The following is a 17,890-nucleotide window of genomic DNA, read 5'->3' on the forward strand; positions in this document are numbered from 1 at the left end:
CAGCAGTTGTTGTTGCTATAGCTATGGCTTACTGTCGTCTGTCCTAGAAATACATCTAAAACACAAGAATACAAAAATTCAGAAAAGAACAAACTACCAAAACAAGATGGTTTTGAAAATGCAGTTGGGAGATCCTTTACTTCACATGTGTTATGGGGCTAGTAGTTTCACTCTCATATGCTGAAGAAACAAAGAGAAAATGGATGGGTATTTTTACCTTTCACCAGTAAGTTCTGTCCAAGAAATGGAAAACCCAAAGTGGGTCTGACACGTTGCCTCACTAGCGTACTCATCACTGCATTATTTCAATTCCAGTCTTCCCTACCACTCCTGGGAAAACTTCAAATGTTATTTAATGTCACTTTTATGACTGATATAAAAGGAATGCAGAGAAACAGTGTTTTACTTGATTACAGTTCCTGCACAGCATCTGCACTATTTAGCATTATAATTTTTCATATGCATTGAGCTACATTTCCTTACAGTAAACAGGGCCAGCATTTCCCCTGTCCTGAGAAGACCTCAAGAAAGCGTTCTCTAAGTGCTCATTCAAGCAACATCGGCAGAGGCAGAGGATTTTTTCTACAGCTGGTAAGCAGCCGTGGGTCTGTCAGCAGGGTCTGCAGGGTGGGCAGGTCTCCCCAGCAGAGCACCCTCAGCTGCATTTTAAAACCTGTCAATGTTGGAATATTTGCTTGGGTGAGTGGGGTTTGGTTTTTTTCTGCAAACACAAAGCAAGGTGCTGCTGCCTTTGAAATATACTACGGCACCTTGAAACGTATGACAGCTCTTTCTCAGCCCCTCTGAGCGTGCAGGAACACGCGGTGATCCCAGGGTGAAGACCACGTATGGAAACTATCACCGAATATGCTGAGTCGGAAGGGACCCACAAGGATCATCAGAGTCCATCTCCTGGCCCAGCAAAGGACATCCTCGAGGCTCACACCATGTGCCTGAGAGCGCTGTCCAAAAGCCTCTTGAATTCCGCCAGGCTTGGTGCTGTGACCGCTGCCCTGGGGAGCCTTTTGCAGTGCCCGACCACTCTCTGGGTGCAGGCGCTAGTGCACGAACCCAGTGTTCCCGGCATTTAAACGCTCCCAACGCCCGCAATCGGGCCGCCGCCGTGCCGCAGTTGCGGCGCTCCGCAGCGGGCGCGGCCCCGGCGGGCTGCGCGGGCTCGGGGGCGTCACCCGCCCGGGGCCGAGATGGCGGCCGGGCCGCGGCGGCGGCTGCCCGCACTAGACATGGCCGCGGGCCCGGCCCTCGGACTACAAGTCCCAGGAGCGAGCGGGAAGGCGCGGCGCGGCCGCAGCCCGTGCGGGGTATGAGGCGGCGGCGGGGCGGCCGGAGCGCGGCGGCCGGAGCTGGCGCTGCCCTGGGCTGACCCCCTCGGGGGGCGCCGGGGCTGCGCGGGGCCGGTAGCGGGGCCCGGGCCCGCCGGGAGGTAACCGGGGCCGGGGGAGCTGCTGTTGAATGCCGCCATTAGGCCGAGCAGGGCCGCGGTAAAGAGAGCACGGCGCGGCGTGCGGCGTTCTGCTGCCGGGGCTGCGGGGCCGGGGGCTTAGGAGGGAGCAGCTTCTCAGTGCTTTTCTGCAAAGCAAGGGTTTCGGGGGGTTTTTGTAAAGGAGCGATGCCTCTTTTTGCTCCATAGTAATGCCGTGGTGTCCGCGGGAGTGTTTTGTTTTTGTGTCTGCCGGGCTACATCTGGTGCGCTGTGGCGGAAGAGGGTCATGTCAGGACAAGCGGGTTTTGCTCAAAGGTGTATTAGCGATTAGAGGGTGTCCAAAGGAGGGCAGTGAGGATGGTGAAGGGCCTTGAGGGGAATCCACGTGGGGAGCAGTCGAGGTAATTTTCATCCTAAAGGAGAGTGAGGGGAGACCTCATGGCGGTCTACAACTTCCTTGTGAAGGGAAGAGGAGGGGCCGGCACTGATCTCTTCTGCGTGGTGCCCAGTTACAGGACCTGAGGGAATGCTCTGAAGTTGTCTCAGGGCAGGTTTAGGCTGGATATTAGAAAAAGGCTCTTCACCCAGAGGGTGGTTGGGCACCAGAACAGGCTCCCCAGAGAAGTGGTCACAGCACCAGCCTGACAGTTCCGGGAGCCTTTGGACAATGTTCTCAGGCACATGGTGTGACTCCTGGGGTGTCCTGTGCAGGGCCAGGAATTGGACTTGATGATCCTTGTGGGTCCCTTCCAGCTCAGCATGTTCTGTGATTCAATGATTCTGTATTTCGGTGTATTTGCTTGGCTGAATGGCAGCTGGAAGGTTCACACTTCAGTGCAACTTCAGGCGTAGCAAGCTTTGTTATCTTTTGCTTATAAGCTCAAAATACACCTTATTTAAACAGGGAGGAAGCTGAGATATTATTGTCACGCAGCCTTTCTTCCCGTGATTTTGTTGAGAAACAGATTTCTTTCTTCTTCTAAAGGAAAAGAAAAAAAACAAACATGTTTTTTTCATGGCTTTAGTTGCTGAACTGTGGTTTGCTCTCCTGGAAAAGAAATAAGAATACAGATTTAATCTTAAGCTGATGCGAGTGATGCCTTGAGATTTAGTACCTTTATTTCCCTGTTGTGTTGGCACTGGGATTTGAGCCAAATCAATGGCTTTCCAAACAAAGTTCTGACTGCTTGCAGGAAAGTGATCTTCTCATTCCTTACAAATAGCCTTATGATAAAGTTAATGCAGCGTGCGAAAATGACCTTTTGTAAAGGTCCTTCCTCTGAGTGCTTGAAAGATCTGACACTTGAATTGAACAAGGCAGAAAATAATTTGTAAATAGTTATGAGATGGATAGGGTTTGGACACTAAATGGCACTTGTAAATCTGAGGGGGGGAGGAGGATGCAAGAGCCCTTTGCAAAGTCCCATTTTGCATATCATTTAGATAAACATTTAAATACCTTGTTTGAATATCTTGTACGCATTTACTTGTAGAGAGGGAGTATCTTGTGTAAGTCCTGACCAGGATGACTTTGCCTTCAAAGTCACAGCTTTCTATAGGCAGATGTGGTTGTATGCCAGTAATGAAACTTGTGCTCTTTTTGACAGACACTCCATGCTGCCCCGCCATGTGCAGAGGCTGGGCAGAGACTGGATCGCTCACTGGAGTGGCTCCCAGATACTCACCTTCAACAGCTCAGTTTCCAGCTGTGTGAGATGGGCCGGACACTTTCCTCCCTGGGCCTCATTTCCACTCCCTGTTTCAGCTGATTTTTCAGCAAACTGGAGATTCCCTCCATTTTTTGGACCTTGGAGGCAATTTCAGAACTCTAATTGGTATCTTGATAGCTACACACAAAGTTGTTGCTTTCACCTACCCAACCCCAGTATGAAATCTGAGGGAGAAGAACCATTGACAAAGAAGAGGAGACTCAGTGGCCAGGATGATACTTCAACTCCTGAACAAGAAACAAACTTGTCTAATCAGAAGGAAGAATCTTGTCTTTCTGTAGCACAGAATGAAGAAAAATGTGGCAGCAAGAAAGGTAGAAGATGCTCTTTGCTCATTTTCTGTGTTTATTTGTAATGCTAAATACACCAAATGAGTTAGACTTGTGAGCAGTAGTGCTTGCTCCTTTTGAGTTACTGCTTTTCTTGGCACCCCTCTCAGGAAAATGTGTCTTAAAAATAGTCCAGTTTTGTAATGCTGTTTAGTCTGCACACTTGTGTTTTGTGCTGTCAAACAGTCTACCAGAACTAGGTTCACTGCACTTGGCAGTAGAACACAGTCAGTTGTGTGAGGGATTGCCCAACCTGGGGAGTCCTGAGCTTGTTTCAGACAACACTCTCTCATGTCTCTGTCACCAGGTCATGTCTGTTAACTTGGAAGCTCTAAAAAGCAAAAAGATTTGGCTGACTTGCTGCAGGGCTGAGCTGGGCTGGCAATTGTATAACTTCATTCCTTGTGCTCTGCCTGAGCTCATAAACCCTAGTGGACATGAACTGGTTTCTTTCCAGACCAGTTGAGTTATCTGTGACCTAGAAAACTGAGAATTACTGGACTGAGGTTTTAATGGTGCTTGCTTCCAGTGTGATTTTGTTCTCACAGCTGTATTCTGCCACTGGCATGTTAGCAAGTTTTGTGTCAGATCACCTCAGAGAGCAAGCAGCACGTGTGCTTATCCAGATAAATACAGGAAGAAGTGCAGATTTGTCTGCTGGACTCAGTAACAAACTTGCATGAAACTTCAAAGTGTCTGTGTTAGCTTAATAGAGATACAATCTTGTACATAGTATCCAAATATTTCACTGAGTCTTGTGTATATTTACAGTTTTGTCTAGTGTGAGACAAATAGAGAGACACAGTCAAAATTGTTGCCCTCTTGCATAAATCACTTCCTTAGCAAAATAAACTGGAAATTCTATTATGACTAAAAAGGGCAATGGATGCTATCAGCATCCCAAAGGGATTTTTGGACACAAATACCCATAAGGCTTAGAAACATCATACTCATCTTCAGGAGCCAAAAGAATGGCCTTTGCTTCATGCCTTTATTACTGAGTCCTCTCTTTACTCTGCTCGACAACCCTTTATCTGAGAGTGTGGTTGGCATTGTGGTCCCTCCCAGCCACCCTTTGTAAGGTGATGCTAATTAATGATACTGCTGAGGAGCAATGTGGCTCCTCTCCCACCACAGAAACAGAGCTTAAAGCCTTGCTGTATTCACTGCAAACACTGTAAAGTCCTGAATAATCTAAGCACAGCAATGACAATTACTACCCAAACAGGACAGATGGTGACAGCTGTAGCTGCAGTCTGCCACTGGTTGTTAGCACAGGTAACTGGACCTCAGCTTGCTCTCACATGAGGTCAGATATAAAGGGTGAAAAGCATCTTTGTGAGTTTTTAAGTGGAAAAATATATTTCTTAAAAAGTAATTGGATGCTGAATGATGGGCAGATATGTTATTATGAATTTTCCTACTAACAGTAAGTACAAAATTAAAAATGGCAGAAAGGTGAAGGAAGCTTTTTCAGAAGTTCTTGGTAATTCTGAGACTTAATAATTTCTTGATTTCTCAACTCACTGAGGAAAATTGGGTTCATTATTTGTTTTGGGTCTCCTGTAGTTTTTTGGGTCTCCTGCTCTGTTGCAGCTGATGGCTGAGTTTTACAGACTGTACATGGGCTGGAGGTGACTGATGGGTTCCTAACCCTTTGTTAGTCGTGGATACGGAGATCAACAAGGTGCCCATATGCTGCCCGAAGGAGCGTGTCGCAGACTGGCATGCACCATCTCTGCTGAGGAGGCAGTGGCACAAGGCACCGTAAGACTCCCAACAGACTGGATTTGGCTCACCAGTTTGGCAGCCCTTCTACACGAGCAGAGGGTGCAGTCTGATTGCAACAATCTCCTTAGAACATGCCAGTTCCCCAGTTTCAAACCAGTTGAAGTCCAGGGCATATAATGGTTTTGTGCTGTTTGTTTTGAGGTTGTTTGTTTGATTTTCTTTTTACCGATTTTTATATAAAATCCATCTTAAACAGAGGGTGTGAATCTTGGCTAATTGAATAAGCCTTTAGAATTATTTAAGAGATTTGAAAGACAAACAGCTGTCAGTAGAATGATTTCTAAGAGCAGTAAGAAGTCATGTGATCCATAACATAACTTTTTTCTGCTTCTTGTGCTTTTCACAGGAACCATCAAAAGACACTGGGAATATTTCTGTCAGCAGAGTAAAACAATGAAAAGCGCTAAAAATAAAGGGTCTGACCAAAGCAGTACAGGAATTGAGGCAACATTTGATTTTACAGTCATGTCCTACAATATTCTCTCACAGAGTTTGTTGGAAGGCAACTCTCACCTGTACAAACATTGCAGGCAGCGGTTGCTGTTCTGGACATACAGATTTCCCAACATCCTACAAGAAATCAAAGAGCTGGATGCAGATGTGAGTAGAAAATGAGCGTGTGGATATTTCTTAAGATCTGATAAACTGAAGTAGCAAATTCTGCTACTCTCTACTGGGGTCTGAAAAAACACTGCTGTGGTTTTGGTTGGCTGGAGAGTTTATTGTTTGTTTTTGAGGACACATATTATTGTAAATCTTAATCAGGAAGTCAAGTCAGTAAAACTTTGCTTCAGTCCTTGTTCAGACCAACAAAAATTCAGTGATAGAATCCATCCTGTTTGTGTCAGAAAACAGTACTGAAAAAAAAAGTAGTTCTATTACAGAAGCCACAGAAAAATAGCCTTGTACTGGTTGAAAAATGCAGTTATGTTAGTACCTAGCCAGGAATCTGGAAATTAAAGTACCCTTCAAGCTCTTCCTTTTTTCCTAATAAATGTATACATATATATGCATATATCTTTACAGTGAGATACCTTGGATAGCTTTCTGAGAAGAGCAGCTGCTGTCATACCCTGGTAGATGCAGGTGCCCTTTCCACAGAGAAATTTCTTGCTAAAGGACATAGATTTTTAACTATTTCATTGGTTGGAAGTGTAACCTTAAGTGAAGCAGAGATTTCAGAATGTTGCTTGAGATTTGACTCTCCCTTGAGACCTTGAATGAGCTAATGTCAGCTGGGCCAGTGGAATGTGTTGCTGCAGTTCAGTGAGCAGGGGTAACTTGTTCCCCTTTGGGAACTCAGTCCTTTACCCAGTGGTGGTTGTAAATCTGTGTTACTGCAGTGTGCTGGAGGAAGGCTAGACATGCTCACAGCTAGAGCTGAACTCAGTGGTTCTTGTGGGTCCATTCCACCTCAAAATATTCAGTGATTCTGTGAACCCTCTTAAATTAGTATTTTGAGTTTGATCTTTGATTCAGGTTCTTATAATACGGAAGCCTGATTTCCACCCTGTAGTAGGCCATTTGCCTCTTCATCCCTTCCCCCTGAGCCTTCCCCTGAACTGCTGACAATGTAGTAGCAAGTTACTATTTTGATCGAATTTAATCTCACCTCTGAACATGTCTATCTGAAAAAGGGTGGGAAGTGGGAAGAATTGGGGCCTTCTTCATAATCTTATGGAGCGTTTTCTCTGGAAGAGTGAATTTTTTTGTGGGATTATGGAGGCAAAAAGCTTCAGAGTGTGGTTTTTTTCAATGTACAGACTGGCCAACAGAAATGTGCTGTGGTAACATTTTCATGTACTTACTAATATATTTTAATTGTAAACCTTTGCCTTAGGTGCTCTGCTTACAAGAAGTCCAAGAAGACCACTATAGGACAGAGATCAAGTCAAGTTTGGAATCCCTGGGTATGATGAAACTCTTAGGACCAATATATTGTCTTCTCCCCTGCAAGGGTAACTTCTTACCCTTTGGGAGCTCAGTACTAGTTTCCTCAAAAAAAAACTCTCATACATCAGAGAATCAAGTCTTTTGCCATCACATGCAACAGTGTTGTGTATCCTCTTTTATAAATTCATCAAGTGCTGTCTCCAAATTACCTTCATCTTTTTTACCAATATTCCTGTTGGGTAGCTCTTCAAGGGCATGTTTTTTCTGCCTTGAAACCTTCCAAATATCAGCACGAAATTTATCCATGGTCAGTATATATTCATTAGGTTTTTAGACAAGTGCTGTCAGTCAGTCTGAATAGACTATCTTGTCACTATCCCTCATGTGATTTTATGGAAGGAACATGTTGCTAAGAGTTGATTCCATGGTGATTCAAGCTGATCTAAATCTTTTGTGCCCTGCATCACCTGCCAGTCCCAGGGCTCCACTTCTATCCTGGCACTGGTTCTTATCTGATGCCAGGAGGACATGGTAAAGGAGCAGCACTGGACTGATACTTTTTTCTTTTTTGGTTAGTTGAGGTAGTCTAGAATTGAGTGTTTGCAGAGAAGAGAGTAATGGCAGTACTGACTGAAATCCACTTGAAACATAAAACAACACTGTGAGGCCAGGCTTGTGGGGGCAAGTGTGCCTGTAGCTACTGTACAGGAGGATCTGGAGCTTGCTTTAGCTCTTCCTTTCCCCATCCATAGCTCCCAGATGTGTGTCCTGCCCCTTATCCTGGGCTAGTTCTGGCACTCACTGGTGAAATCCACCAGTGCAGCAGAATACTGTCCAGACTAATTTTATTTTTCTGGGTTAGTTTTCTGTTGGCTTACTGAGTTAGCAGTAAGTGTCACAACAAGTGGCAGGAACAATATGGTCCGAATCTGGGAGAGGGGAGTTGGAATCCCCTGTTCCAGCACTGGTGTGAGCTCACTACTTCACTAAGGCTGTGCTTCATGAATTCATGTGGTCTGGGCAGGGCAGAGAACATTTTAAAATGGCAAAAACTAGATACTGCTTCAAGATCAATTTTTTTCTCCTTACATAGATAAGGTCTTGTTTAAATTTTGATTAAATCACCTCTACCTAAAATGAGGAAATTGGCAAATCACTGTTTTTAGATGGACTTGTTTGAACTGCAGCACTGTCATTTGAGAAGTGTCTCTGTTTCCTTGGTGAAAGCTTGCCACTTGCTGCTCACTGGGTAATTGCATAATTATGTAAATATGGTTGAGACCTTTGTTCCTTGAATCATTTTAGACATTGACTAATGACTTAGCGTGATTAAGGCTTTTGATTGGTAATGCTTCACTGGTATTACTCCTAAACCATTCTTGTAACATCCAGAAAAAACTTAAATGCACAAGGCCACTTTTTATGTGCCTTGTGGGGGTTTCTTTGTTGTTTTTTTTGGGTTTTTTTTCCCAGATGAGGAGATAAGAACATGACTGGTATCTTAAGAGTATGTAGGTGTTTACACATTGCAAAAGGTATTGGACCAAGCTTCCTGTCCTGCCTCACTTCAGCTCAGATTAGGGCAGAAAGAAAAGTGCACACGAGTCTCCGTGAACTCCATACAGACTTTGGGACTTCAGGCTGGGGGTTGACTGTCATGTGAGAAAAGCAGCATGAGATTTTTCTGATTTTTATTGTTTTAAAATCTCTATTTATACAATAGTATTTTATGTTCTTAATTGCCTTTCTTGCAGGGTATCACTGTGAGTATAAAATGAGGACAGGCAGAAAACCTGATGGCTGTGCCATTTGCTTCAAAACTTCCAAATTTAGCCTGATTTCCTCAAACCCTGTGGAATTTTTTCGCCGTGATATCCCACTCTTGGACAGGGACAACGTTGGACTGGTGTTGCTGCTGCAGCCCAGATTTCACTGTAAAGCCAGTGCTGCCATCTGTATCGCCAACACACACCTGCTGTACAACCCAAGGAGAGGGGACATCAAACTGACCCAGCTTGCAATGCTCCTGGCAGAGATTGCCAGTGTTGCCCCTCAGAAGGATGGCTCCTTCTGCCCAGTTATCATCTGTGGGGACTTCAATTCTGTTCCTGGCTCTCCATTGTACAGATTTATAAAGGAAGGAAAGTTAAATTATGAAGGACTTGCTATAGGGAAGGTAGGCTGTGCTTCTCATTTCTCACCAAAAAAATGGTTAATGCTGATTAAAGAGAAATATATGAGTGCTGCTGTGATTGTTTCCGTTGCAGTGCCTCTCTAAGTGCCCTCTCTGCAGCCTGCAAAGCAGAAGTTACTGCAATTAAATAAGCTTGGATATATTAGCTGTGCCTTAGGGAATATTGTATCCTCTCCCAGCATTCTGAAAGGAACAACTCACCAACAATCATTCCTGAAATGTAGTGAATCCACAGGATGATTGCATCACTGTGTTTGGATGATTTTATCACTGTGTTTAAGTGTCCCAGTTTTTAAGTAGGATAAAATAACCACTTAATCAAAAACCTACTGTGTGCTCTGTGGGAAGGTGACTCTTACTGTAGATAAACTTGGTGGCTACAGTAGTTGTAAAAGCAAAGCTGCAATTAGATGCTGAACCTCAACTGTTTCATGTTAAAAGATGTCTTGTTGTGAGCTCTTGTATGCAGCTCTTGGATGTGTCACATGCTGTGTAATAGGAGTGACTGAACTACATAAAATGAGAAAACATGACAACAAAATAGTCCTGCTGGGTGTTCTTTGCTAGTGGGGACTTGGTTCAAGTCCCCATTTGACTTGGCTTGCTCCCAGAAGGATCAGCATCCTGAAGCTGTGCTGGGTAGCTCTCTGTGCTGAGCCAGTGCTGTCAGGTTGATAAAAGTGTCCTTGGAAGTGTCTCAGTGTCACAAGAACCATCTGGAAAAATTTGGTACCCGCAAAGAACTTGCTAAGGGTAAACACAGTGGATGTACATGAAGGGTGTTATTTTTACAGGGATTTGACTCATTATAAAAGAGTTATTCCAAGGGGTTGAGCCTTTTTCTTTAAACTTTACAAAAATACTTATTTCAGGTTGGTTTGGTGTAATTTTTCTTGGTTTTTATAATCAGATTTCTGCCTGAAAAAAGCTTGTCTTGTCTTTCTCAGGTCTCTGGACAAGAACAGTTTCCAAGGGGACAAAGAATTTTGTCTATTCCAATTTGGCCAAAAAAATTAGGTATTTCACAAAACTGTGTATATGAAATAAAACAGCAACAAAAGGAAGAAAATGCAGGTCAGTTTTTGGATTAATTCATTTGTGTGAGCCTTTGAAGGTATCATTCAGCTAATACTGAAAACCATACTTTCTGTTTTAGTGGGGGAAAAACAGTGAGTCTTGAGCTTACAAAACTTCCTTGTTGGGCTCATTAGAGTGTACAGTGATTTATTCACATAAACTTTGCAAATTTGAATCTTTACAAGACAATAGTTAGAAATTTCCCTTCAGGAGAGATGGGGTGTAATGTTTAAACTCCTGTGTTTGCATCCTAAAAGCCAGCTGTGCTGTGACTGGGAAGAGGGAGGTGAAGGAATGCAGCACATGGACAACCTGCATTCTGCCCCACTGTTTATGAATTATAGTGTTGGCACTTGATGGAACAGTTGGGAAAGGCAACTGGTTCCTTGCTGAGTATGGCTACATCTTTCATCCACTGTTTTTTTCTTTGACAGAAAAAACAATTTTTAGTGAATGGGACATAATATAAAAGAGTCTTTAGAGGGGATGTTACTAATGGAACAAGAATTTAATCCAGCTTGGTGAATTGTATCTTGCCTGCTGCAAAAAATAAGTGTACTTAAAGACACTTTTTTTTTTTTTCTCTTGTAGCTCTTCAGTAGTGGTCTCAGTTGTATCCTATTTTAAATGTAAATTCAATTTCTTTTTATTTTGCAGGAGAAAAATTGGGAACAGCGAAACTGGACAACTCTCAGGAGATTGTAATAGCATCTGAAAAGTATGTATTGAGGGAAAATATGGAAGCCCTTGGCTGGTTACTGGGGGTTTGGTTTTGGTTTTAGACCAAATTTATATCTGATTCCAGCTGTGGATACCTGGTGATCGCCTAACCCAGTCTGCCCTTTTGGCAAAAACATCATTGTTCATGTAAACATGAAAAGGATGATCAGACAGCAAAAGACTAGAACTGGCAATAATGGAATGTATGTCCTTTCAGGAACTTGCAGATATTTTTTCAGAATGCAAAGCTGAGGTGTCAGTGATGTTTAGAGGGTACTTTCTGCCTGCTTATTGTAAGAATGCTTCTGGCATTTTTTTTGTCACTTCTTGACATAAACAGAACATCATGCTCTGTAGGGACATTGCAAAAAATACATGAACTTCAGTCCAAATGCAGAAGGCATGTTTCTAAAAGAGGGAGAGGAAAAAAATAAACCAGTGTTGTCCAGCTGCTAAAGTATTGGCACTTCTCTCTTTTTATTGTTTTTGATACAATGGTTTATGGATGTAGTAAAATCCTATAATGCAGTGTGAAACTGGGATGCAGGAGGGAAAGGAACTGGAAAGGTCATAAAATCTTCCTTGTCATGAGTTCTGTGGGAGAATTTAAGTTCTTTGAGTCTGAGAAATGGGGAGTATTATGAATTTGGTAATACAATTTCCACCCAGAAGGAGGAAGCCATGGCTAGAACGCTGAGGATGAAAATGTAACTGCTTTTTGAAAGCAAGAATATATTTGCATTTGCCAAACTGGTAAAGGCATATAAAGTAAGGCATAGAAGGAAATTGCCCTAAATGTACGTATGGGATGTCAGGCTCCAAGTCAGCCATTTCTTACCAGAAATGAGATCTTGGTATCACTGTAGATAGTCATATTATAACTCTTGGTGATTCTTGGTGATGAAAAAGGTGTCATGGTATTTCTGTGGAAAGAAGTATATAACAAACATGAAGCCTTATGCTGTGGTTTAAATCCGTAGCATGCTGAATGCTTCTTGCAGGGCTTTTTCCCCTCATAAAGGATGTCATGTAACAAAAGCAGAAATTACTACTTGTCTGTGTTGTACGAACTGCCATGTTTGTCTCTGCTCTGAATCAGGCAATGTAACATGCTGATTTTTTTTTAATTGCTTGGGTGTCAACTAGAACACATTGCAGCCCAGGTTTAAAATACAAGATAAGGCAGGTAGAGCTGAGGCATGGATGATTTGCAGAGATGATGGAAGCAAATGTCTGAGAGACAGTTCTTTTGCTGAAAGGTGCAGTTTTGCAGTTTGCTTTCAAGATTGAAAAGACAGGTGAGACAAGTTGAGCTGAACTGAAGAGGAACAGACAAATGATGGGGAGACAGAAAATGGGAGCCTGAGTGGAGGAAAGACGTAAGCATAGCTAACTTGGAAACTTGACACCTCTAGCTTGGGGGAGGAAAAAACCTCTAAAAATCTGAAATTCTCTTTCTGCTGAAGGGCCTGGTTAGATGAGTTTGTGTTTGGCTGCTTTCATGTGAGCTGCTTGCATGGACATTTCTGCCTGCGTGTCAGGGGGAGATTGCTGAGTAAGGACATATGAATGCTTACAGAAGGAATATGGAATTGAAAGCTATCTATAATTAAAGTGTCAGCTAAGCCAGTTCTAATCAGCTCTTTTACTTGAGAATGCTGCCTGCATTTTGCCTTTAGAGTTTTAGGCCTCTCACACAAAAGCTGCGGGATGGCTTGCAGGAGAGTTTACATATCCAGATAATTCATTTTGTTTGTAACCAGGAACTACTTGGTATTTCTTCATTGCTTATTCCCTCTTGGTAATGCAAGAAAATAAAATTCTTTTCTTTGATGTCTCTTTAGGTTGTCTTCGAAGCTGCGGCACCATTTTAAATTGTCTTCAGTCTATTCCCATTACTTCCCTGAAACTGGGGTACCAGAAGTGACAACTTGTCACTCCCGAAGTGCTGTCACCGTGGATTATATTTTCTATTCTGCAGCAAATGATGATACTGCTGCCCAGCCAGGTAAAAAAAGCAACTTTTAATTTTCATAAACGCTAAACAAGCATAGTTGTTGGCTGTTGTAAGAGAAGTGTAGTGATAACTTCACCCATGTGAAGTGCCTCAGAGGTTCCTGGTAGTGCTTTGAATGTCAGCTGTTACCTGAGAAATGTGGCTGGCCTTGTCAGCTCACCACAACTGGAATTGTAGTGCCACACAGGGCAAACTTTTTCATCTGACTGAACATTTCTGTAGCTCCTGTCTCAGGAAAGCTGCAGTGGAAGTAGCACTTCAGAAATATTGCTGTCAGTGATGCAGCCCAGACCTACAGCAAGGCAGTGTTCCCGATCAACACAATGGGGAAGGGCAACTTATGATGTGCATTAAAATTGATAAACAAACCGTTTCCTGACAATCTACTTCTCAGCTTGTCTTGCAGTAATTTCTGCCAAGTAAGAGACTCTTGGCCTTTACTCTGAGCACCGTCACTGGCACAGGCCAGCTGTCACTCTCGGGTTTGCAGTTGCAGCTAAAAGTCACCAGATGGTGCAAGAAAGTCACGGTACCTCTGTGGGAATTTCATTATGGGTATCACAGTGTTTCTCCGTGCTTTACTGCTCTGGGACTCATTCCGTGGGTGCTTCTGAGCTGTTTGCTTTCCACGCTCTCACGAGTTCTGTGTTTAAGCCATCAACAAACATCAGTGCAGTGCTAGCACATAAATGTCTCTGCAGAACTTGGAGCAGATAAACCTGGATTCCATTTCTGCTCCCACTGTAGAGTGCAACTGATTTTTCTAAATTAATATTGTTTTCAGTATGTGGAATGAAAACACGACTTTCATCTCTCGTAACTTGAGACTAGATTGTTAAAATTCATTGAGTCAATCCACAAAAGTCTCATTTGTCATATAACATGCACAGTAAATGCTGCCTTTATGTAAAATGGCAAATACAAAAGCTTTGACTGAAAAACCACAATATGGGAAACATTTAAGTGACTTCTGAATGCCATGTGATAATAGAGTGCTGTGTAATTGCAGAGTGCATCCCTGCACAAAATTTAATCCTAATTTGATAGGATTAAATATTGATATATTTTTTTGCACCATCATTACTCCAGCAGAGATACAGGACTTTTTTTCTTTTGCACTTACTTTTCAAATAGATTGTTCCCACATCAGAGCACAGAATGGAACCAAACTTGAATTTTCCAACTACTTTAAACTAGTAAAGTTTTTATTAATGAGCTCAGAAATAAGGCTATGGTTTGGATTTTCAGTTTTCTAATGACCTGGACCTCTGTATTTAAAGTTGCCAAAGTCTGTACAAGTGAATTTTAAATGTGGTCTAGGCTCACTGGTTTTTTTTTCCATTTAAAGAGTTTTATTTTAAAATATTCATGGTTTATTCTGCTATGTTTAGCCAAATATTTAGGTTGGTATTCAGGATTTCCTGTAATCAGGGTTCAGTATCTACCTGAGTCCTGCAGGGCACAGTTTTACTGAGTGTTCTGAGTGACACTAATCACTACATGCAGACCAAACTCTCTGTGACAACAAACTGCTCCTTTGTAGATATGCAGGTGCTGTCCCAAATGATAAATTTGTCTCAAGACGTGGTGGACATGTGCTCTAGACCTCCCAAGAGATCTTTGCAGTAAAAAAGCTTTTCTTTAGAGCAGCAAACAGCTGCTGGGTTGTTAAAGGGCTGGAAAGCTGGCAGATGGCAAAGGATGAAGATGTTGAACTCCCTGAGTTCAGCAATTGCTGGGTAGTCCTTTAAAGTATCTCTTGGGAAGCCAGTACCAGCTTCAGCTGGGAAGTTCTGAATTTGTTGAGAACTTTCACACAGAAAGTATTTCTGTCAAAAGTTACAGCTGCAGTTTGTGCTGGTCCCGAAAGCACTCAATTTGCCCAGTATCATCTCTGCACTCTGAAAGCAGTAGGCAGGATTGCTGAGCAGTTGTCTAACTTGGATATATAGCTCAGGAAATCTAAATTTTACACATCATGGAAGGATCTCAGTGAAATTTCTCCACTTGAGCTGAAAAAGGGGGTTGCTCTATGATGATGGGCAAATTGTGCCTGACAAATCTAATGGCCTTTAGTGGCAGGATTACAGCAATTGTGGAAAAGGAAGAACTGATGCCATCTACCTGGACTTGTGCAAGGCATTTGACAAGGTCCTGCCCAACAGCTGGAGAGATGGATTTGGTGGATGCACCACTTCATGATTTGGCTGGAAACAAACAGTTACTATCAGTGGCTCAATGTCCAGGTGGAGACAAGTGGCATCCCTCAGGGAACATCACTGGGACCAGTACTGCCCCCCTGGAAGCATCCAAGGTCAGACTGGATGGAGCTCCGAGCAACCTGATCTAGTGGAAAGTGTGCCTTGCCCAGGGCAAGGGGGTTGGAACTAGATGGTCCCTAAGATCCCTTCCAACCCAAACCATCCTGTGTAATTGTGTGGTAATTGCAAGGCTTGAGCTGTGTTCCACTCTGGCATGAGCAGTGTGGTGTTTCATTTGGGGAAGGAGGTGGGGGTGGGTTTCTTAGGTAGTTACAGGAATAGGTAGCAGGCAATAATGGAGATCCCTTTCTTATGATGAATAGTTAGAAAGGGAATAGAAAGCTAGGAATACCTTCATCCTTATGAACAAAAGTGTCTGTATGTCCTGCCTGCTGGGGAACTGTGTGCTTGAGGATACAGAAATAAAATGTTATGTGAACCAGTAACTCTAAAGAGCTACTTAACTTTGCAAGTGTCAGCCCTGTTTAGCAATGCTGTTGTCTAATGTAATGGACTGGATTATGTGAGGCTTTTTCAGAGAAGTTATAATGAACAAATAAATGCATTTTCCTTTTTACTTCTATTTACCCCTCTGCTATATAGTGTCCTTCTGAATACTCTGAGCTCTACTGGTGAAACTACTCTGAGAGCCGTAAAAGAATTTCTGAACTGTCTTATTGGTGATTTTGCAGGGAACAGGAACAGCTTTGGATTATTGCTACCATACTGTTTTCCTCCCTCTACAGCTGTATGAATGTGTGATATTTAGCCCACAATGATAAACATTTCCTTTCGGTTTGTCTATTCTAACAGGAGCAGAGGATTCCTTTTGTGGAGGTCTGAAACTTCTTGGCAGGTTGGCACTTCTAACAGAGAAAGACCTTTGGACTGTTAATGGTCTTCCCAATGAAAAGAACTCTTCTGACCACCTGCCACTGCTAGCAGAGTTCAGGCTCATTGAACGGTAATATCCAAAGGACTTTTGGTGTAGGTAAAGTTCCCTTTACCTTCTCTCTTCATGGGATGATTATTATTATTTTTTTAAAGGTTAATTCAAGCACTGCTGGTCCGGTTTAAATAAGCTTACCTGCATGCTGATTTGTTAGTGTTGTGTAAAGTAGACTTTCTAGAGGGACTTTCCTTTTTTTAAAAAAACCAACAAACTGTTTCATTTACTTTATGAAGTCTTCTAGGGAGAAAAAGAGAAGATTTTACATTAGCTTCCTCTTTGATAAAGGAAAACATCTTTGCCAGACTCAAAATAGCATTATTTTTCATGGATATGTTGTTAATGATTTTTATTGTAAATCACAGTAAAAAGGACTATTCTGAGAACTGTGTGTTTCTTCAAGCAAAGGGGAACGTGTTTGTGTGCCTGCAGCATTTTATAATAAGTTGAAAATAATGTTTTATTACAAATGTGCTCTGTGGACACTTCCATCTTAACACTTCTGCAAAGGAATTTACTCAGTGTTCTTGGTGCAGAAGCTGCAAGATGGAACTTTCAAAGGAAGAAAGGCATGTAGGCAAATATTTATGCTTTAAGAATTTGCTGCTTAATATTCTAAGGGCTGAAATAGAGGTATTATTCACGGAAATATTTTTTTAAATATATGAAATAAAGCTAAGCTTAATGAGCACATCACAGGAAACTTAATTGATCTATTACAGGAAGAAAAAAAATTAGCCCTTGACATCTTGAGGTTTTATACATCTTGAACAACCAGTGACAGGGTGGGGTTTTTTCCATTTTGTTATTAAAAATGCCAGGTCCTGAGGTACTGAATGATCAAGATTGTATATTTACTCTCACTGTGCACTCAGGCATCCTGTGTAAAATGTGGTTTACAAAGGAATTAAAAAACCACCAGACTGCCTGAATAGGAAACATAAAGGGGCTGGAAACAAACCTTGGAACTTGGTCAAACTACACATGGATGTGGATGTAGAACCAACTTTGAAGTAACAGAATTGTCCTTCACTGAAGTGCTGGAATACCTGCATCCCTTCAGACACATCTGTCTCCCAGAAGCAGTTATAGAATTTTCATCTGTGTTCCCTTTCCCTGACTGCAGGTAACTGCAATTACTTTGTTCTTGGAGAATAATGCAGGAAGTAGAGTGGTAGTAAGCACAGAACCCCACTGAATCGAAGGAGTTCCTCAGTGCTCCATTACAAAATATGACCACCTGCCAAAACATTCAGAATTTGGAGGGGGCAACTTTTGTCACAGTAACTACAGATCTTTCTTCTACCTGTTAACACTCAGGTTGATGCTGAGGATGCTGGATGCTGTCTGGTTTTAAGCATCTGAGTAATCTCATAGATGCCAGCATACTTAGATAGAGGCAACAGATTTCTGGGTCCATCTAGGTTACTGCTAAAAATATTGTTCAGTTGTAGCAACCCTTGTTAAGAGCAAGGACAAAAAGAC

At 42.5% G+C, this 17,890-nt stretch overlaps 1 protein-coding gene across 3 annotated transcripts; it reads left to right on the top strand.

The window, feature by feature from the left end:
* Positions 1-1,219: 1,219 nt before the first annotated feature.
* Positions 1,220-17,170, top strand: ANGEL2 (angel homolog 2). 3 transcript variants are annotated; one of them, XM_066178295.1, is made up of 9 exons: positions 1,220-1,444; positions 3,052-3,488; positions 5,641-5,894; positions 7,135-7,204; positions 8,942-9,363; positions 10,329-10,455; positions 11,116-11,176; positions 13,023-13,186; positions 16,270-17,170. In XM_066178295.1, exons 2-9 carry the CDS (start codon positions 3,059-3,061, stop codon positions 16,422-16,424), a joined length of 1,683 nt encoding a protein of 560 aa, XP_066034392.1. In that variant the 5' UTR covers positions 1,220-1,444; positions 3,052-3,058; the 3' UTR covers positions 16,425-17,170. The 3 variants fall into 3 exon arrangements, with proteins under 3 accessions (XP_066034392.1, XP_066034393.1, XP_066034391.1); XM_066178296.1 differs by having other exon boundaries at positions 1,223-1,322; XM_066178294.1 differs by lacking the exon at positions 1,220-1,444 and having other exon boundaries at positions 2,528-3,488.
* The last annotated feature ends 720 nt before the right edge of the window (positions 17,171-17,890 follow it).

The sequence above is a fragment of the Chamaea fasciata genome, unplaced genomic scaffold (genome assembly GCF_029207755.1).
Source record: "Chamaea fasciata isolate MVZ Bird 193981 ecotype frontalis unplaced genomic scaffold, bChaFas1.0.hap1 SCAF_3, whole genome shotgun sequence".
Lineage (NCBI taxonomy): Eukaryota > Metazoa > Chordata > Aves > Passeriformes > Sylviidae > Chamaea > Chamaea fasciata.